The 20438-nt window shown below is 42.3% G+C and overlaps 1 protein-coding gene across 1 annotated transcript in view; it reads left to right on the plus strand.

Moving 5' to 3' along the window:
- Positions 1–1077: 1077 nt before the first annotated feature.
- Positions 1078–20438, plus strand: part of KL (klotho) — a 47712-nt gene continuing 28351 nt past the window's right edge. The window contains exon 1 of the mRNA XM_065730223.1: positions 1078–1845. Coding sequence (XP_065586295.1) covers positions 1093–1845 — 753 coding nt within the window. The 5' untranslated portion in view covers positions 1078–1092. The remainder of the gene's footprint in view (positions 1846–20438) is intronic.

Consider the following 20438-nt stretch of genomic DNA (forward strand, 5'->3'; position numbering starts at 1 on the left):
TCTTGGGAACATCTCTCTAACAGCCTGTCTAATTGGTGTTTTATTTCAAGATGTCCCAGCTTGTGTTAGAGTTCACACAACCAAGTACCAAGTTCTTGCAGTGTGTTGAACCTGTTCTTGCCCAGGTTTGGTTGTGTTGCAGCCTGAGTCCTGCCTTTAGGATGAGGTCCTTGCATCAACGCCCATAAGGACGGTTAAAAAGTGTAACCAAGGAATCAGACTGAAATGTACAGCTTGATCTGTTTCCATCGCATAAAGATCTGTGAGGCATTTCTCATCAGAACGTGCTTTGCGTTCAGTAAGCAGACAGACGTACCGACCTCCAGCTCCAGAAAGGAGAAGGCAATATAGCTGCAAGATGATGGTCCGTGAATTACCGCGGGTGTCAAGACCTTGATCACCGAGTTTCTCTTTGATTATTATTATAAGTGATCACGGTAGTGTTCCTTTACACAGTACCACGAAGAAACCAGCAGCTGAAGTGAAAAAAAGCAGTATAACAGCAGCCATCAGCATAGCACCTTTATTTCCTTGCGTTTTTCCCGTGAGAGGGGCTATCTCCCCTCGGGGCTTGGGGATACCGCGGCTTCCCCGACGGCGAGGAGCGGAAAGATGCGGCCATCGGGGCCCTCGGGGCTCCTTGGGAGAGTGGTTTGGGTTCCCTTAGGGACAGAAGACAAACGGAGCAGCGGTAAAAGGAGGTAGGGACGGAGTGCGTCTCCGAATCCGCGGCCAGGTGCGGGCTCCCGGCTTCCCGCAGGGACCTGGGGGGCAGCAGGGCCAGCCCCGCCGCGATCTTCGCCCCAAGGGGCCGGAGGCGACCCCGAAGGGCAGAGGGCAGCCGACTCCGTTCTACCGCTCCGCAGCCGCCCGCCCCGTCTCAGCCCGGGTCCCGCCCCCGAAGCAGCCCTACTCCCCGCGGGAGCCGCTCCGCTCCCCTCGGCGGCCAAGAAGGATGCGGGCGGCAGCTCCGAGGTAATTATTAATGGCCGTGCCCACCGGGGCGGGGGGGGGAAGGAGAGAGGTGAGGATAAAAGTGAGCGGCGGGGGGCTGGGAGTAGGGAACTGCCGTCGCAGAGCCCCGCCGGGAGCATGGCCCCGCCGCCGGCGGTGCTGCCGGTGCTGCCGATGCTGTTGGTGCTCGGGCGGCCGCTGCTCGGGGCACCGGGGCAGGGCGCGGGCACCTGGGCCCGCTTTGCCCGCCTGCCCTACCCGCAGGACCAGCTCTTCCTCCACGACACCTTCCCCGACGGCTTCCTCTGGGGCGCGGGCAGCGCTGCCTATCAGACGGAGGGAGGCTGGAAGCAGGGCGGCAAAGGGGCCTCCATCTGGGACACCTTCACCCACCGACCCGCCACTCCAGCAGAGTCTGTCCTGCCAGGTCCGATGGGTGGTGATGTGGCCAGCGACAGCTACAACAACATCTTCCGTGACATCGAGGGGCTGCGGCACCTGGGGGTCTCCCACTATCGCTTCTCACTGGCCTGGACTCGACTGATGCCCAATGGCACGGCACCCATCAACCCCGTGGGGCTGGCCCATTATGGCCGAGTCCTGAGTCGCCTGCGGGAGTTGGGCATAGAGCCTGTCGTCACTCTGTACCACTGGGACCTGCCACAGGGCTTGCAGGATGCCTTCGGTGGATGGGCCAGCCCCATCCTGCCTGAGCTCTTCCGTGACTATGCTGAGCTCTGCTTCCAGCATTTTGGAGGACAGGTCCGCTACTGGTTGACCATGGACAACCCTTATGTTGTGGCCTGGCATGGATATGGCACGGGGCGGCTGCCACCCAGCGTGCAGGGTGGTCCACGCCTGGGCTACCGTGTGGCACACCACTTGCTGCAGGTAAATGATGGGTGGCCTCGGAGTGGGTGGTGGGAAGGGGCCTTCTCCTCCCATCAGAGGAGCTGTGGTGGCCCCTCAGCTCATGGATTATGTCAGCAGGAAGGGTGCCCACAGCCTTCAGCATTGCACGGATCAGTTTGCTGGGGAGCAGCTGGATTGGAAACTAAATCAGTGAGGAATGATGGCTGGGGCTGAATGTGCCCCCTGCTCCCTGATGGCAGGCAGGCAAAACATTTATGCTTCATAAACTGGAGACGTGAGCTTTGTAGTTGCAGTTATCTTAAGGTAATGACAAGACAAAGAGACAGAGAGGTTGTAGATGCCCCATCACTGGAGGTGTTCAAGGCTGGGTTGAATGGGATCCTGGACCACCTAATCTAGTGCTTGATCAAGGGGTTGGCAGCCCTGCCCAAGGGAAGATGGGCTGGAACTAGATGATCTTTGAGGTCCCTTCCAACCCAAAGCCATTCTATGCTTCTGTGATTCTGTGACATGGAGTTGAAATGTTCTCTGTATAACACAGAAATGTTTAGCTGCAGGTGCTATCGGGGATGGGTGAGGTACATTCATCTGTGCCAGTTCAGCGCTGGCTTACAGTTACTGTGGAAATACTCAGCACAACTATGGAAGGAATTTAAGCATTTGATTAAAAAGACGTCTTACTGAGTTAGTGTAGATAGTAGAGATAGCTGAAATGTCATACTGACAGATACTCTTGACAAAATATGGACTCTTTTGACAGTGTAAATAATTTTGGAGAAAAATAAAAGAACCTCTACTCCTTCCTAGTTTAGTCAATGGCATAAGTACTTTGCTATAAATAATTTTTATACAGCATATATAATATAATTGTATTTTGTACTGGAAGTGTTTGTGGATTCTTGGGGAGAAGGTAAGGGACTGCTAGGCTCCTGTCTGTCTAGGGAGAGTGATGTGGCCCCTGAGGCACTGTCTGTCATATCTTGGTGCACATTCTTATCCTCTGCTAATATTCTTCCACTTAACATGGTTTAATGTCATGTGATATCATACATGAGACGAGAACTTCAAGAAAACATACAACACTTCTTATTCAGCTTTTTGACACTTTCCTGCATTGCCTTTGCGTTGTTTAGAAGTGTAAGTATTTTTAGACTTAGTTATGCTGTTCACAGTCACTGCATCCATGCGTTATTCGGTACACTTTGCATAGTTCGAAGGCAGTGGGGCTGTGCATAACTGTAAGGGTTGTCTGCTTGGTGCCTGGGCTGCAGAACCTCAGGGACTGAAGCTCTGTTTCTCTCTCCCTATAGATGACATGCAACAGAAACCATTAAAGCTGCAAATGTGAGTACTCAGGTTGTCAAAAGGAAGATTACCTTGGAATCATTACTTCAAGGGGTGTAGGCTTGTTGAGATAGAGTTTTAATGTTGTCTATCACTTTATTTTTTTTCTGAAGTGCTGTGCAAAATGAACAGGTAATGAGGCAGTTCATATTCTGTGCAGTTCTCCCCTCTACCCATTGTTCTAATTTGTAGCTTCAGACTCAAATTAATACAGGCCTTGGAGAATAGACAAATAAATGCCGCATCTGCCCTTGGCTTTTCCATGGTGCTGTCTGTTCTGAGTATTGATATCCCACATCACCACTGCATCTCAGTCTTTCATAATCTGAAGCATATTGTTGTTTTCACAAAAGTACTGTGAAGAAGGAAAGTGCGTTTTCTATTTACCAAAGGAGAAACCGAGGCACAAGCTTGCCAAGAAGAAAGTATAATTAAACCAGGAAAATTTTCCAATACTTGGTTTAGCAGCAGAATCTCAGCATTAGTTTTCACCTAATCACCATCATTCAGTTTGTTCACAAATAGCAAACATTTCTTCTTATGCAACAGTGTAAGGCAGCAGGGTATCATCACATTTTCCTTGTTTCACATATGAGGAACTGAAACACAGATGCAATTAAGACCAGAAGTGTCCACTGATTGTTAGTGTCCTTTTCCTGCTATGTGATTGCTTTCTATTATTGGTCAGTTATGTTTTCAGCTCTTCTACATGTGCAATCCCAACATCTCAGATCATTCCCAGAGAAAGTAAGGAATATGGAGCTCATGGAGAAGGAATTCCATCCATGACCCCTCCAGGCTGGAGTCTTCAGCAGAGGCAGAGATATATCCTTAAGGACCAAAAAGTTATGAGTACTAGCATTGCAGTCCTCTTTTTCCTTTCTACAGCACCAATTATATCATATGTATACCATACCATCTTATTCATATTAGACCTTTCAACTCATCCATGCATTGAGACAGGAAGCTTCAGAGTATTACTTCTTTGGCTACACAGCCTGATATCTGTAGTGAAAGTGTATGTAGTCTTGTAATGACTGACAAAACGATGCCACACATGGTAAAAGCACTGAATTACATTTCCATGTGCAAATTAAATTTTCCTCTTACGTAATGATTGCACAATTGACTTTACAATTTGAATACTTTTTTAATGGATATGGGGAGGTGCATATGGTTTTGCAAGTGACTTTTGTCAGTCAGTCTCAGGAGCTGACGCAGCCTTGGTTAGTATAAGAACAGTAGTTGTTGCTCTATTTGTTCATCACTTAGGTTGGAGGGTGTGCACTGTGTTAGTGGGAGATCCAGTTCTCACAGCTCCAGCAGGAGCTCCTTTCAGGAGCCCAACCTTTTTCTGCTTTTGTCTTACATTACCTGAAACATCCAATCCCAGGCTTCTTCCTAATTCTTTGTCCTTCTCTGCGCTGTTCTTGTCTCTTCCAGTGAAATTAAGCTTGCAGAATGTTTGTCTTTTAAAAGGTGAAATATATCCTCATAAGTGTTTGGTTCCAAGCAAATGAGCAGACTAACTCGTAACATGGCATTTTCCCCCTTATTTATAATATTTAGACAGTTTTAAATGTCTTCTTTCTGCATTTATTCAAACTGAAGACCCTCTGGAGTGGAAAGCTTAATAGTGAAAACTGATGTTTACTAATTTATTTTATGGGACACTAATTAAGAAACTAAATAATTTCCTTTAAATTCTTGAAAATTCAACAGATATGAATTGGATATGAATTGGATGAAGTGGATTTTGGGCTCTCGTTGAATGAGTTATTTATTATCTGAATAAATAATCTGATAAGGCTGTGATTCAATTCAGGTTATTTAGTTCAGAGTTGGAGAAAACAGGGAGATGAAGTTTGATCTGATTGATGATGTTTCAGTTTGGCTTGAATGGATTTTATCCTGTTGTCCTGCACTTTTTAATTACCTTTCATTTTTCCACTACTGCAACAAATCAGACTCTGACTGGACAGAATAGGAGACATTTTTTATAAAGACTACATAATAATGTAAAAACACATGTTAGAAAAAAGTTTAAGGATGCATCCATAATTGGTTGTTGAGGGATGTTAATCAGTATCCGTTGAAAACATCACCCTTTGATAGTATTTCCACTGACACTTGTGCTGCATTTGACATGCACTTCAAACCTGCTAAGAAAAGGTGGAAGTTATACACATTTATTCACAAAATAAATTGGTTAGATCAAGAACAGGTCATAGAGGTTGGCATTCTCTTTGAGTCAACAGCCCAAAAATGTGCCAGCAACCTGTCATGTATATGATGCATTTCTTGTTGACAGAGGTCATTGTATTATGTTCTGTTTTTTGCAAATGCATTTTTTTCGTTACTAGTTCACACTGTATTGTCTGAGTTGGACACACTTGGATTTACTCAATACAAACAGCATTTGCAGAAACAGAACACTTTGTTTCCCAAAGACGTGAGTGAAACTGCTGCTTGGAAACCAGTCACATAGCAACAGAGTACTGATTTCCCTTCCAAAACAAAAGGTAAGTACACTTTAGTTGACCTTCAGTTCTAAACCTAATAAAGTGTCAATAATTGCAGCACAAGAGAATGGTCTTACTGCATGTTCTTTCTTTCAGCATTCAGACAGCCATCAAACTTTCACTCCGTACAAGTGGAATGATTTTGAATTTTCCTAAAAGTAACATAGCTCATTGTAGTTGTAAAAGGACATGCAGGACTTTTTTTTTTTTTTAATTCTTAGAATATATATTCTTAGGATAATTTGAAGCAATAGTATTCCCGTCCTTAATGTTGTAAGACTTCATTCAAAGAACAAAACAACAGATTGGTTGTGTTTCCAGTTCTGAATATCAGTCTTTTTTCCATTTGGGTAGTATATATATATGTAGTTGCAAATAATTTACTGCAGTAATGATTATGCTAATCACCAAGCATTTGAACTAAGTAGTTTTCAAATGCTGGAGATGACAAACAACTACAGTCAAACCATGCAGCAAATTCAAATGCAGTATTCTGTGCAAGTAGCTAAGAATGTTTATGCTGTGTTCACAAATTATATCAACAGCTGAAAGTTGACATACCTTCCTGAAGCTTTAGTCATCAAAAGGAAAAAATAAATTGAGTTTCATTTTCAAGCAGGAGTATGGTCTTTCACTGATGCTCGTGTTATTAAAATTACCTTCTAAGATATAGAACATGCCCCTTGCCATTTCTACCTGATAACATACACATTTGCTAAAGGAATGTTGTTTTCAAATATTCAACTGTAATAAAAATTAGTTTGATATCTTTGAAGAGTGCCTTGATGCTTAATTATTAAAATATCAGGACTACTTGGAGAATGAGGTGTTGTCAAGGAAAAGTAAGAGTGGGCTCCCTCAAGCGTAGGCAATCTGAAAGTGTAGACAAATATGAAAAGCTTTTTTAGAGACTAAAGAAGATGTTCTTAAAACTCAACAGAAAGGACCTAGAAAGGCTGTGAATCATTGTATTTAATTTTATAGACATTCCCAAATCTGTATCTTTACATCTCATGTTAGGTGCCACGTGCCTGTTACAACAGCAGTTGCTGGAGGTACTAAGGTGATATTTCTGGTTCCTATCCAATGTAGTTTAGTATGCTTCCTTTTTAAATACCGTGCTTTTCATTTAAGATCAAAGTTTTTGCTTAACATATTGGGCAGGGCTCTGCTCTGTGCCAGAAAGATAATGAGTACAGATTAACAACAGTTTAATATAGATAAGGGCATTTACATGGGCAAAAAAGAAATATCACATCTCACAGTGTCTTTGGGTATGTGATTGTAAAGCTGTTTGCCCCTTGATGCTCTTTTGATTTCCCATTAATAAGGCTCAAGAAAATCGAAACGTTCTTGGTTCTTTCTTTTCAACTTCTGTCCTCAGTTAGGAGAGATCATGTGTTTCTTATAGTTGGAGGGATCTGAAGTGAAGTGGATATGAGGACTCCTGTCAACATGTGTCCCTTTGTGTGACAAACTTCTCCAGTTTCCACTTTCATCTCTTATGGAAGGTTTCCAGTACTGAAGGTAGTTAGTTGATGAATGTGATTTCTGCGTATGCTTCAAGATATTCAATTTTTGAAGAATTAGATGTGTGCTTTAATTTGAGAGAGAGCTGGCCATTTTTTAGTCCAAACCTTTTTTTTTTTTTTTGACCCAAGGCAAGAAACTCCTTTTGCTGTCCCCATGATGTGTCAGGTAAAAGAAGCCACTATTCAGCCACTGTCAGCAGGTGACACGGTCATTTCCTGTTAAGTATCTTCTCCTGTGAGGATGAGATGCTTTCTGGCATTAGAAAGTTGCTTCACTCATGCCTATCTTCTGGAGGGTCAAATTCTGATCTCTCTTGCTCTGGTAGACACAATTGAGTAATTACCTTAGCGCCATTCCTCACATTTATTAACTCTTTCTTTGAGTAACAACATCTCCCTCCTAGTCTACTCTGAGAAGCAAACTTTTTTTATCCCTCATCTTTTACTGTTTCTTCAACTAGACATGAATACAGGCCGTGAATGCATCTATATAGCTGATAGTATTACTTCCAAGCAGCAGCCATTAGAACAATAAATGGAGGGCAGTGCAGCATGTGGTGATTTGGAGATGCTGCTTTGGTGACTAGGGTACCAAGGTCCAGTCAGTCCATAAACAATATCAGCTCTTGGTTCTGTACCCTACCAGCTCCCTGTGCCCCCCCAGCTCCTTGCTGGCAGAGTGGTGTGAGGAGCTGAAAAGTCTTTGGCTGTAAGCGCTGCTCTACAACTAAAACATTGGTATGTTACCAACATTGCTCTCATCCTAAATCTAAAACATGGCATCGTACCAGCCACTCTGAAGAAAATTAGCTCTACCCCAGCCAAAACCAAGGCAATAAGGTTGTAGAAAATATCTCAGAATGTTTTGGAAATTGATGGAATAAATATTGGACAGATATCTGAGCGAGAAGGTGACCCATGGAATATGGCCCTGAATATAAACATGAAAGAAAGGAATGGCTTCTGGAAGAGAAATAGAACTGATTCTCTGCACTTGAAAGAAAATGTGCCAGCCGAAGTAGAGGGTGGGTTGACAAGAAAGCAGTGTAACTGAGTAAGCACAAGAGGAGAAATATATGTTGTCCATAGCCAGAGACTGGAACTTTCAGAAAGGTGGGATGAGTGGGAGCAAATGATTACAAGGACACAGAAGAATTATGTTCACATTAGTGTTCTCTCTAAATACTCCTAGGCATAAATATCAATGAGAGGAAGAAAATGTAGTATTAAAGAGAGAAATATTCCACACCAATAAAATGAGATTATTTATTGGAAGACATTGGTAGCACATGGAGAACACTGAGAAGGTGTTGAAGGTCTTTGTTTCTGTAATGGCTTTTCAGCATTAATAATAGAACAGAAACCCTATTTCAAGACAACTAGATCAGTTTGAGAAATGACACTTCTGATGCATTTAATGGCAGTGGAGGTGACAGGACTTGTAAACATGTATTCTTTTCCTTTGCTTGCAAATTCATAGCAGAATGATACATGACACAATTTAATCTCTTCTTCAGTGGAAGAGAAATTATAATACGATATATATCAACAGAGAGCATAGTTTGGATAGTAGGATACTGGTGATAGCAACTTCTGTCTTGCTCTAACAGCTTCAAGACAGAATATTCTGAGAGCACAAAACACAAAAACTCTCATCTTCTATAGTGCACTTGTGGTATGTTGCCCTGGGGTTTTGGCAGAGAAGGTCATTCTAGATGGATATTGGGGTAAGTAGAACAAAACAATTGAAGAGTCTCTGAGTTTGGCCACATGTAAGCATATTTGTGTTGCTTCCTTTGTATGTATGTTTAGTCTGGGTAGAAAATAGTGTTCTCTGTCATGGAAAACTACAGAAGTTTAAAGTTTAGTTTTGTTTGGATTCTGAACAAAAAGATGTTCCAAATGCTCCCAGTTACCAGAATCTTTGCAGATGTTGTTTAAAACAGCTGGCATAGGAACTGAGGGAATGGGACTGGATGGTTCCAGTGCTGCTGGGGAGGTGGACTCTGCTGCTTCTGTGTGATGGGAAGTATAGGGGCTTGTGCACATCTCAGGATCCAGCCAGCCTGGGATGCTGAAAGGCTGGGTGTGCTGCAATGGGCTTTTAAGCAAAAGGGTTAGACGTGCATATTTCCAATGGGCTGTCACTTCTGCACATTTTGATACTTGTTCTTTAGGTCATTGTAACAACTGAGCTTTGAGTTCTGTTTTACTCAGCTTAGCACACCTCTGAAGACAGCTGAATCATTTAAAATTGGCCAGGAGAGATTATGCTGTGGAAATGTCTTGTTATTTTGAGAGTCCAAAAGTCAACCCAGAAACCCTTTCGTAGGTTAATCAGTTTAATGCCCTTACTAAAGGCTAGAATATGTTGGCCTTGCTGGGATTATATCTTGCCATGCAAGTTTACAAGCTATTTGCTTTATAGTTGGAAAGACAGCAGCATCTGTTTGTTTTGATTGTACTTCTAGGAAAGATGGCAAATAGTTGGGTGGGAAGAGGGGACAGGCTTGGAGCTGTTGTTCACATGCTCTGATAAGAGTTCACTGGGATTTTCCAGTGCCTTTTCCTCAGTCAGCTTTTTCCTTGTTCTTTTGAATATGCAACAGCTCCACTGGATCAGTTGCTTTCCAGAGCTGGGGGCAAAGTTTACTCAAATTGTTTATTTAACTTCCAGCATTTTAAGAAATACTTTTGCCTGCAGGCATATGACAAGTATAGTTATTTATTAATTATTATAATTTTCTTTCCTTAATGAAGTATGTGTGGACAGAATTATGCAGCATCTATTTTCTTTTAAGAAAGTAGATTAGAAATATATTGCATTGTCAGGCTGAATGGTTATTCTTTTGTTTTATATTGTGAAAGTAATACAACTTTACTTAAAAGTCTATCTAATAATTCTGACCTCAGGTTTGAAACGAAATTTTAACAGACTTATGATGGCTTAATTGTAACACACGTATTTCATTCTTCCTTTTTGTTCCTGTTGTGGAATGATGTCAGCTTGGGAACAAGCTGTGTTTGAACAGCTCAGGTTGGTAATGTGGAAGACCACTAGAGCAGAGCACCATAGCCACTTACATATCCCACGAGGGGGCACAACACAGCCAGAAAGAGTCTTAACAAAAGCAGAGGGTGATAGGAAAGGAGACTGCTAGAAAAATGGACAAAAAACGAAGAGCCAGGGAAATGTGGGGTGACCAGTGCTGAGTTGGAATACAGGGGGATGGTCTTATGAGAAATTACTGCATTTTTGTGTGCGCATTTGGCACTGAAAATTGAACTTGATTTGAAATGAGATGGCTTGGAGTCCCCTGGAGGAAAGGAATTCTCTGATTCATTTTTATTTATAAATCTCATAGGAGCTTTCCTGGGGAAGCTGGCTGGTGGTTTCATGAAATCACACATCATGCTTCATAGCGATGGAACCTCAATCCAAGATCCTGTCTTGGCTTCTGATGTTCCACTTGCTGTCCTCCCCTTGACACCAGCACTGGGACGTGGGGAAAACTGAGCAGCCAGAAAAAGTGTGCTAAGGCACGGCTTTTCAAAGGAGTTAAGGAAAATCAGTGAGAAATGAATTTAACTTAAATGCCTTTTGAGAATCCTGTCATTTCCAAGCAGATAAGTAAATTACCACGTTCAACAGATGTATTCCTTGAAGAACATGTGTATTCTTGTACTCATGTAGCACCTCAGCCATGCCAAATGTAGGACCTTGGGTACACACTGAAGGAGCTCTTGAACTCAGTTTTTTAATCCATTGCCCTTCCCAACCATGAAAATCACAGAACCATAGCATTGTAGGGGTTGTAAGGGTCCTCTAGAGATCAAGTCCAACCCCCTGCCAAAGCAGCTCCCTAGCCCAGGTTGCGCAGGTAGGCATCCAGGTGGGTCTTGAATGTCTCCAGAGAAGGAGACTCCACCGCCACTCTGTGCAGCCTGTTCAGTTCTCTGTCACCCTCAGTGTGAAGAAGTTCTTATGCACATTTGTGTGGAACTTCCTGCGCTTCAGTTTGTGGCCATTTCCCCTTGTCCTTTCACCATGGACCACAAAAAGAGTCTGGCCTTGTTCCTTTGTCTTCTGCACCTTATATATTTATAATCATGGATCAGATTTCTTCTGAGTCTTCTTTGTACCGAGGAACCCGGAACTGGACACAGTACTCCAGGTGAGGCCTCACCAGGGCAGAGGTGAGGGGAGGATCACCTCCTCGACCTGCTGGACACACTTTTTTTAATGCACCCCAGGATCCCATTGGCCTTCTTGGGCACTAGTGCACACTGCTAGCTCATGGCCAACCTGTCTTCCACCAGGACCCCCAGATTCCGCTTCTCAGAGCTCGTCTCCAGCAGGTCATCCCCCTGTCTGTACTGGTGCATGCTGTTATTCCTCCCTAGGTGCAAGATTCTACACTTGCTCTTGTTAAACCTCATCTGGTTCCTTTCTGCCCAACTCTCCAGCCTGTCCAGGTCTTGCTGAATGGCAGCACAGCCTTCAGGTGTGTCAGCCATTCCTCTCAACTTCGTGTTATAAGCAAACTTGCTGAGGGTGGACTCTAACCTCTCATCAAGGTAATAGATGAAGATGTTGAACAAGACTGGACCCAGCACCAGCCCCTGAGGAATACTGCCAAATACAGGCCTCCAACTGGACTCTGCACCTCTGATCACCACCCTGTGAGCTCTGCCAGTCAGCCAGTTTTCAACACACCTCATTGTCCACTCATCTATTCCACACTTCCTCAGCTTTATTATAAGGATGCTGTGGGACAGTATCAAATGCCTTGCTGAAATCAAGGTAGACTGCATCCACTGCTCTCCCCCCATCTACCCAGCCAATAATGACATCACAGGAGGCCACCAGGATGGTTGAACATGACCTCCCCCTGGTGAACCCCTGCTGGCTATTCATGATAACCTTCTTCTCTTCCAATTAAACTGGAGATGGCATTCCAGAACAAACTGCTACATCACCTTTCCAGGGACAGAGATGAGACTGACTGCCTGTAGTTCCCAGGATCTTTCTTCTTACCCTTTTTGAAGACCAGAGTGACTTTGGCTATCCTCCAGTCTTCAGGCACCTCTCCCATTCTCCAAGACGTCTCTAAGATGATAGAAAGTGGTTCAGCAATCACCTCTGAATGCCTCTTGTTTTTTTGAATGTGAAGGGACAATTGGGTACACTGCTTTTTCTTCCTTATTGTTACCTGTCATTTGTGCCCCCCATCAGGCCAGCTCGCCTTCCCTCAGATTGCTAATACCTTCTGTTTTCAGAAAGTAATGTATTTGAATTAGAACAAGTCAGAAGGATCCAAAAACTATGCAACTGGAATTTGCTGATTCACTGGAGTTAAAGTATTTGAGAGAGATGCGTCAGTTTCCCAAAGAAGCTGAGAACTAGGGGAAATAAAAGGTCATCATTTTATTTTTAAATTACCATGGAAATTCTTTCCAATTTTGAAGTGTTATTGAAAGATTTTCTTTTGATACAGTGAGTCAATCAGTTATTTCATCCACTGTTTTCTGTATTCCTTCATTGGATGAGTGCCCACGGCTTCAAATTGGGTCAGTTTACCCTTGTGAAATTGCTATATAAGCTACTGCAGTATGACTGACTTCTTGAAGCTGCAAGCTGATGTCTTTTATTCTTTGATGAAATAAGTAAAACAATCTCAGAGCTGCTAGGCCAGAATTCTTGCACCATAGCTGTTTCCCTATGCCTCATATTCATAGATGAGCTGCTTGTGCCACTTTTGTGTGAAACTATAATTACTCAGTCATTTGTCCCACTCCCTTACCCTATTTCTGGCAAACAGGAAAATGATACTTGGAGATGGCTGCTTGCAAAGGGGGAGAATTCCAATGAAAGCAGCAGCAAATTGGCTTAATCATTCTCAGAGTCTGGATATTAAAACTGGCAAACTGTAGCATAAAGCAGTTCAGAAATTGTATTTTTCCATAGCACAGGTTAGAGTAATGATACAAAGAGTGTTTCAAAATTAGTTGTTGGTGAAATGGTAATAGGAGCAGCATTGTAAGGGTAATGGCCTGTGGGATCTGATTTTGAATGTTCTGGCCTGGCAGTCAGGAAATACTTTCACCCAAGTTATATTTTCAAGTAACAGTGATGGTTCTTGTTTGGGGAGAGCCATGAGGATGATCAGGGTGCTGGAGCACCTCCCCTATGAAGGCAGGCTGAGGGAGCTGGGCTTGTTCAGCCTGGAAAAGGGAAGGCTGCAGGGTTTTTGCTGCCTTTCAGTACCTAAAGGGAGCCTATAAACAGGAGGGGAGTAAACTCTTTGAAAGGGAAGAAAACAGCAGGACAAGGGGAAATGGTTTTAAGCTGAGGGAGGGAAGATTTAAGTTGGATGTCAGGGGGAAGTTCTTTATGATGAGAGTGGTGAGGTGCTGGAATGAGCTGCGCAGAGAGGGGTTGTGGATGCCCCATCCCTAGAGGTGTTCAAGGCCAGATTGGATGGGGCCCTGGGCAGCCTGGGCTAGTATTAAATGGGGAGGCTGGTGTCCCTGCCTGTGGCAGGGGAGTTGGAGACTCATGATCCTTGAGGTCCCTTCCAACCCCAGCCATTCTGATCTGTGATTGTTCTGCCTCATTCTTCCCTTCTCTCAGTGACATGGAAGGTTCCCAGGTTCAACAGGGAATTTTATCTAAATATTTTCCCTTGTGTTGCAAGGCCTTACAAGTCTGATGATATCTTTGTTCTCTCCAGTTTTATTCCTATGGCCCCTTGTGACATTTGGGGAACCTGAGTGCTTTTTCTCACATTGAAAGGCTTCAGGATCTGTTTTGTGGCTCAAAATGTTGTGCATGTGGGAAAGAAGGGTTGAATAGTGGATAGTACTGACTAGTATCTGGGTCTAGAATAGTGGGTAGTACTGGCTAGTATCTGGGTCGTATCTCAGGCAGCAAAACTTGGTGATCCAATCTTTTGCTGATGGACTGTTTGTTTTGTGGGTGTACTTCTTGGGGAATAATTTTAGGGATGAAATGAGTATGCAAGTGTGAACTAAAGTGAGAGAGGAATTGGAAAGGGTCAAACACACACTGAATCATAGAACCATGGAATCATAGTACGGCTTGAGTTGGAAGGGACCTTCAAGATCATCTACAGACAGGGACAGCTCCCTCTAGATCAGGCTGCTAGAGGCCCTATCCATCCTGTTCATCATGTTCCCAGTGTGAGAAAGGACCTGGGGAGTCTAGAAACAGGCTTGTGGCGCACTAGCATTTCATATTCACTGGAGATCGCGACTCTTAGACCATATAGAAATGCCTGAGCTCTTTCAGCATATAGCAGAAAAGGTCATACTGAGACGTATGCAGGAAAAAGCAAGTCAATTGGTACATCAAATCTATAGAGAAATTCACCAAAATTAACTATCAGAGAACATGGCTTCCTATGACACTAATCACAGAATCACAGAATTGTAGGAGTTATAGAGGACCTTGTAGAGACCTGTAGAGATCATCAAGTCCAACCCCACTGTAAAACAGGCCTCCTACAGCAGGCTGCACAGGTGGGCATCCAGATGGATCTTGAAGGAGAAACCACAACATCCCTGGGCAGCCTGTTCCAGTGCTCTGTCACTCTCACTGTGAAGTTCTTTCGCATATTGGTGCAGAACTTTCTATGCTCGTGTTTATGGCCATTTCCCCTTGTCCTGTCCCCACAGACCTCTGAAAGAGGTTTGCCATGTCCCTCTGACTCCCACACTTAAGGTGTTTATAAACATTAATAAGATAACCTCTGAGTCTTCTTTCCTCAAGGCTGAACAGACTCAGGTCACCCAGCCTTTTCTCATAGGGGAGATTCTACAGGCCCTTTATCATCCTTGAGACCCTTTGCTGGTCTCTCCCCTGGAGATCGCTGTCTTTTTTGTACCGGGGAGCCCAGAACTGAATACAGTACTCCAGGTGGGGCCTGACCAGGGCAGAGTAGAGGGGGAGAATCACCTTGCTTGACCTCCTGGCCATGTTCCTTTTAATGCACCCCATAGGAATGACAGCTGCTCAAAAAGCTGCCAGGCAGACTAATATTTTCTTGTTACATCACAGATAGTGTAATAAAAAAATTTCAGATATCTAAGTGGTTGCTGCAAGCAGCTGAAATCTTATGGGAGTGTCGGAGTAGAAACTCAAAGACCAAGATAGATTGCAGGAGACCGTCTTCCTCATTTGAAATTAGACTTTCTGTAGTATTTTTCTTTTATGGTTAGGAGGTTTTTAGTGGTTTTCCTGCACTCAGCACAATAAAACACAGCTTGTTTATCATGAATAGCAAAGCATTTTTATTTGGCTCATTTTGGATGAGGATTTTATACTAGATGTTGGAATCTGTCCTGAGATGATGCTGACACTCCTTGACTATCGCTAATAATAATATTCAAAAGAAACTGGTTCTTGATAGACATCAAAACTGAACCCTGTCATCTTGCCAAATTCATTAAGTAGTACAAAACATTATTACTAAATATCAGCTTTCATTCTTTCTAGTATTTGTCCACATATTGAATTCTTCCACTCTTAGTAAAGTTGACTGCTTATCCTTGTTACCTTATCCTGTCTGACATATGTAATTCCTCTTCTCAAACCCATTCCCCATGACAGCTTAATTAGCCTCATCATTGGCTATTTTTGTGTCTCCTTGTTCCCAGCACAGAGGATTATCTTCCCTTCAGTATTTTACTGATTTTCTTCTCAGAAGGTAGCCAGAGGCCCCATCTTTATTTTGCAAGATTGCAGATCTTTCAGGTATTGCTCAGTATAATCTCCTCTTCCTAAGATGCTTACTGCTCTTGGACTGAACACCTACTCATCTATGGTTAAGGAAAGAAGGATGATCTTGTATTGAAGACAGACAGTTTAGCTGAGAGCTTGGATTTCTGAATCTGCTAAGAACAGGTAGAAAGGAAAACAGGGAGTTTTAATTACCCTAAGTTCGGCAATAGGATATCACTATGAGGGCCAGATAAAAAAGAACCCAAAACATTGAACTGAGGAGATCCTATATTTGTGTTCTGAGAGGCTTTTCTCTTGTTCCACTATTTTTTTATGGCAGTGGCCATGTAGAAGTACACATGTGAAGAATGACTTTGATTTCAAGCAGAGGAGTTGTGTCAGTTTCCTAAATGCTGTCTCCTGCTCAGGTGTCTAGTCTCTGTGACAGCTGCATGTTCTCTCCCTCTCTCTGCTTTCAGCTTTTCTGTACATGACTTTTGTATTTCCTGTTGACAGAAATCACTGAATGATGGCCTTCATGTGATGCAGTGGGAGAAGGATAGGACAGATTAATATGACACTTTGCAGTTTAAATAAAATACATGTTTAAATAGACTAACTTGCAAAGTTTTATAATTTTTGTCAGTAGATAACAAAAAGGAGACTAAATTTATGGCTTAGAACCCATGAGACATTTCAGTTGTGGTCTAGGAAAGAGCTGAACGCTACTCAAAATTCATGTTTGCTACATGAGGGCCTCATGTCTTATGTATGTTCACAGGAACAATCAATGAATGGAAAAGATAGTAATTCAAAACTAAAATGAGAAAATAGTTCGTTATGGCCAATTAGGTAGAGGAGCTCATTGATTACGGAGGGTTTTCAGACCAAAAATTAGGCAAAGTTAAAAGTAATTCATTTTAAAAAAGATTAAAAAAAGGAAAAAAAAAACCATGAAAGCTCATCTTTTAAAGTTTAAATTGATCCCACTTAGAGACCGTTATGATACCTGAATGGTGGAATATTCCACATTTGTCCAAGGTGCTTTCCCATTTTTCTGTGGAGCACCTTATTCTGGAACTTCTTCAACAGTTATGAGGTCGGTTGGACAGCCTGACCTATTGCTGTGATCCTTATAGTCTGTTACTCTTCTACTTTCTTGGCCCCTATGTTATATTTCTGGTAAGATTAATTTTTAACCCCACTACTGAATAATTCACTATTTTATTTAACTATTTTATTTTATTTTATTTTATTTTATTTTATTTTATTTTATTTTATTTTATTTTAGCTATAATTATCTACTGGCTTGGGAAATACCAGCCCAAACCCTCAGTTTTGTGTATCAAAATGTTTAAAAACTAAAATATATACAGTAGAAGACATTAGGCATTATGTGCCATTCTGGAATGTGTCCAATTAAACCAATGCACCAATGCAGTTCTGCACTGCTGGAATGGCTTTGCCAATGGAAATGCAAAAACAAAAACAAAGAATTATTGGAACTTTAATGTGATGTGGTGATTTGGATATGGATAAATGCCTTTTCTAGCTGAAAAAAAAAAGTTTGGCTTCTTTTTGCTGACTGTGAAGTGGTGGGCTAACTGAAGAACAGCCTGTAGGATGTTTTAGCAGTTTTTTTATCAGCTTATCTCCTCCAGAGGATGCAGGAGGGCAGGCAGGGAAGACCTACTCAAGGGTGGACACAGCCAGTGCAGAAATGTTGCTTCACTTGTTAGTTGGCTGCCAGCTCTTGATCTATGTCATGGTGCTAATAGGAGAGATGGATGGAGATTAGAGCTGGCAGAGTCCCCCACATTTGCTTTTGTGCATAGCATAATGGTAATTTTTTGGCACTGGGTACAGCTGAGATAATCTTCAACCTGCAAAGCTTATCAATAGCAAATTATTATTTATTATTATTATTAGCAAATTTATTCAACATCTGAAAACATAATGTTAAACTACCTGAGGTTCACATCCATCCTGAGTTATAGCTGTCAGCAGCAGGGTATTTTGCTAGCTTGAGAGAGGCCATATTATGGAAAATAGATCTTGCCCCACAGTTTACCAGCATCATCATGCTGTCTTCCAGGCAGTGTTTGTATCAGCTCTGAGACACAGTTTGGCATCTGCTTGGCTTTTCAAGACTTGGCCTTTCAGTAGCCATTATAGAATGCGGTCTAGAGTAAAGATATTTCCCTTTAAGTGGCTTGGCAGCATTCTCAGTGATCCCAGGGGGAAGAGCAGCTAGGACTTGTTCTCCACCTCTGAGTCAGCTGTCCACTGGGCTGACTAGGGGTGTAGCTGTGTGTCCTTTGGCTCTGCACCACAGTTAGAAAATGAAGACACTGACTAAGCTGTCCTTAACTGCTTGTAAAACTTTGACATAGAGGTGGATCATTTCAAGTGGTGAGTATAGAGCCTGAGAGTAATGCAATGGTGCTGTGTCAAGGTTGGCAATGGTCAGGTAGACAGCTCTCTTTTGCTGTGAAATTGACACAAGGGAGAGTTATCCTGAGCTAATAACTCAGGGAAAAAATAAATACAGGGAATTAACAATCCAGAGTGAGAAATTAAAATCCAGATTTTTGTAGAGACTACCGCACTTGGGTTAATAAAGGTGAGGAGAGTTGGGATGGATGGCAGAGGAGGAGAGTTCAAAAACTGGCTTGAAGTACTTTGTGCCTTGCTATGTGTTCTGAATGATAAGCGGGTTTTGTCTTGGCCTTACATGTTTAAGGCATGTGCTATCTTCTGTAGATCTATGGGGAAATCCTGTATTTCCTGCTCCACCATTTTTCCTGAGCACTCAGCTGAGTCTTCTGACACAGGGAAGCATTTGATGGACATCAGTACAGTTTCCCCAGGCAATGCTTCCTTGGTCCTGCAGAGCTGGAGCAAGCAAATGGCCATGGTATTCCATGCAAGATCTCATGGATTCTGAGTAGCCTTATCTTGTGGTTATTCACTTTGCATAAGGAAAAGTGGGACAGGGTTAGATATACAGCCATCAGGTAGTGGGGAAATGAATATACTTCCAAAACCAATTAATGTTTTTTGTCTGATCTGTCAAGAAGTATGATCATGTTGAGCACTGAGATTCATAGACAGGAAAGATAATGAGGATGAGAGTTAGGTGTAGATAGCTACAGGTGCAGTGGACCCCAAACACTGTGAACTTATGGTATCAGAATCAAGCTGATAGCTCTCTGTGATAATTGGTTATCTGAAGAAAGAAAAGAAGATAAAACTAATCTCTATCTCAGTAAGGCAGTTGAAATGTCTGTATAAGATGATGTTTCCAGCAGAGATAAGGAATTATCTTACTAGAACATGGCTTATTTACCTGAATAAGAGCACTGAGATAGGATATACTTGCTTTCTATTAATAGATCAGTGGCAGAAACAAGAAAGAAAATAACTGACTAAGATGAAGGATAGTTTTGGTTTAAGAACAAAAGTGTTTAGACTGAACATGAATAAACTTAACTCGAAAACTGTAAAATAATTGGTAACCATTTGTGAAGTGTGACTCTGCAGTAGTCTTCCAGAGGGAATAGAATGAACAAGTGCCTAACCAATGTCAAAGTGAATCTGGATCAAGTTATGAGTGGGTTTGTATCATATATATGCCCATGGCAGCAGAGTGGTGCCCTTGAGGTTCTTCTTAAATTTATAATCCTGTTTTTCTAATCCCTGTCAGGTAGTAGACACAGGATCAAAAGGTGGTAATGACTTTCCATTTTTTGTAGTGAAAATTCTTTGAAGTCAGAATTCCTTCATAATAATACAACTCATCACATTTTTCTGCAGTATTATACGATTTAACAAAGCCTTTCCAGTGCTTTGCTCAGAATGTTTTATACTTTTATGTGAAATCCTTTGTGTTGAATCCATGGTGAAAATGCAGCAACTGATTAACCACCATCCTGTGGAATCCTAGAGAGACCCCGATTTAGCAGAACTAACTCCTGCTCTGCAGTAAATAAGACCTGTACTTCAAAATCAGGACTTTGCTTTCTTTTCCATTTTTCTTTCCTGCAGTGGAGTCATCCCCACAGGAGAAATTACGGAGACAGCATTCAGGGTAGCAATAAACTTCTCTTATTTACGTATGTATTAAGCTGAACAATGCACTATAAATTAGAAAGAAACGATTAAAAACTGGTGTAATTGTCTCACTTTACTCTAGATGTTATTTTGCATGCATTTATATCTGTTTTGTTACCTTATGCTCACTTGATGCTCTTAGAAGACTTTTAGGGCATGAGACTTTTGACCAATTTTAGCCATGTACATTAAGGTAAGATAAATTGGAACCTGAAATTTCCTGATTCTCTCCATGGAGAGTAAAAGAAATCTGGAGCAAAGAGTTCACTCCTTTTTCACTCTTCTGTAACAGCATACATTCATGTGTAAAAATCTTCCAGTGAAAATCAAAATTCAGTTAATGCAGGGAACAGGAGT

Source organism: Cyrtonyx montezumae, unplaced genomic scaffold (assembly GCF_038088225.1).
Source record: "Cyrtonyx montezumae isolate F1298 unplaced genomic scaffold, pur_monq_1.0 scaffold_12, whole genome shotgun sequence".
NCBI lineage: Eukaryota > Metazoa > Chordata > Aves > Galliformes > Odontophoridae > Cyrtonyx > Cyrtonyx montezumae.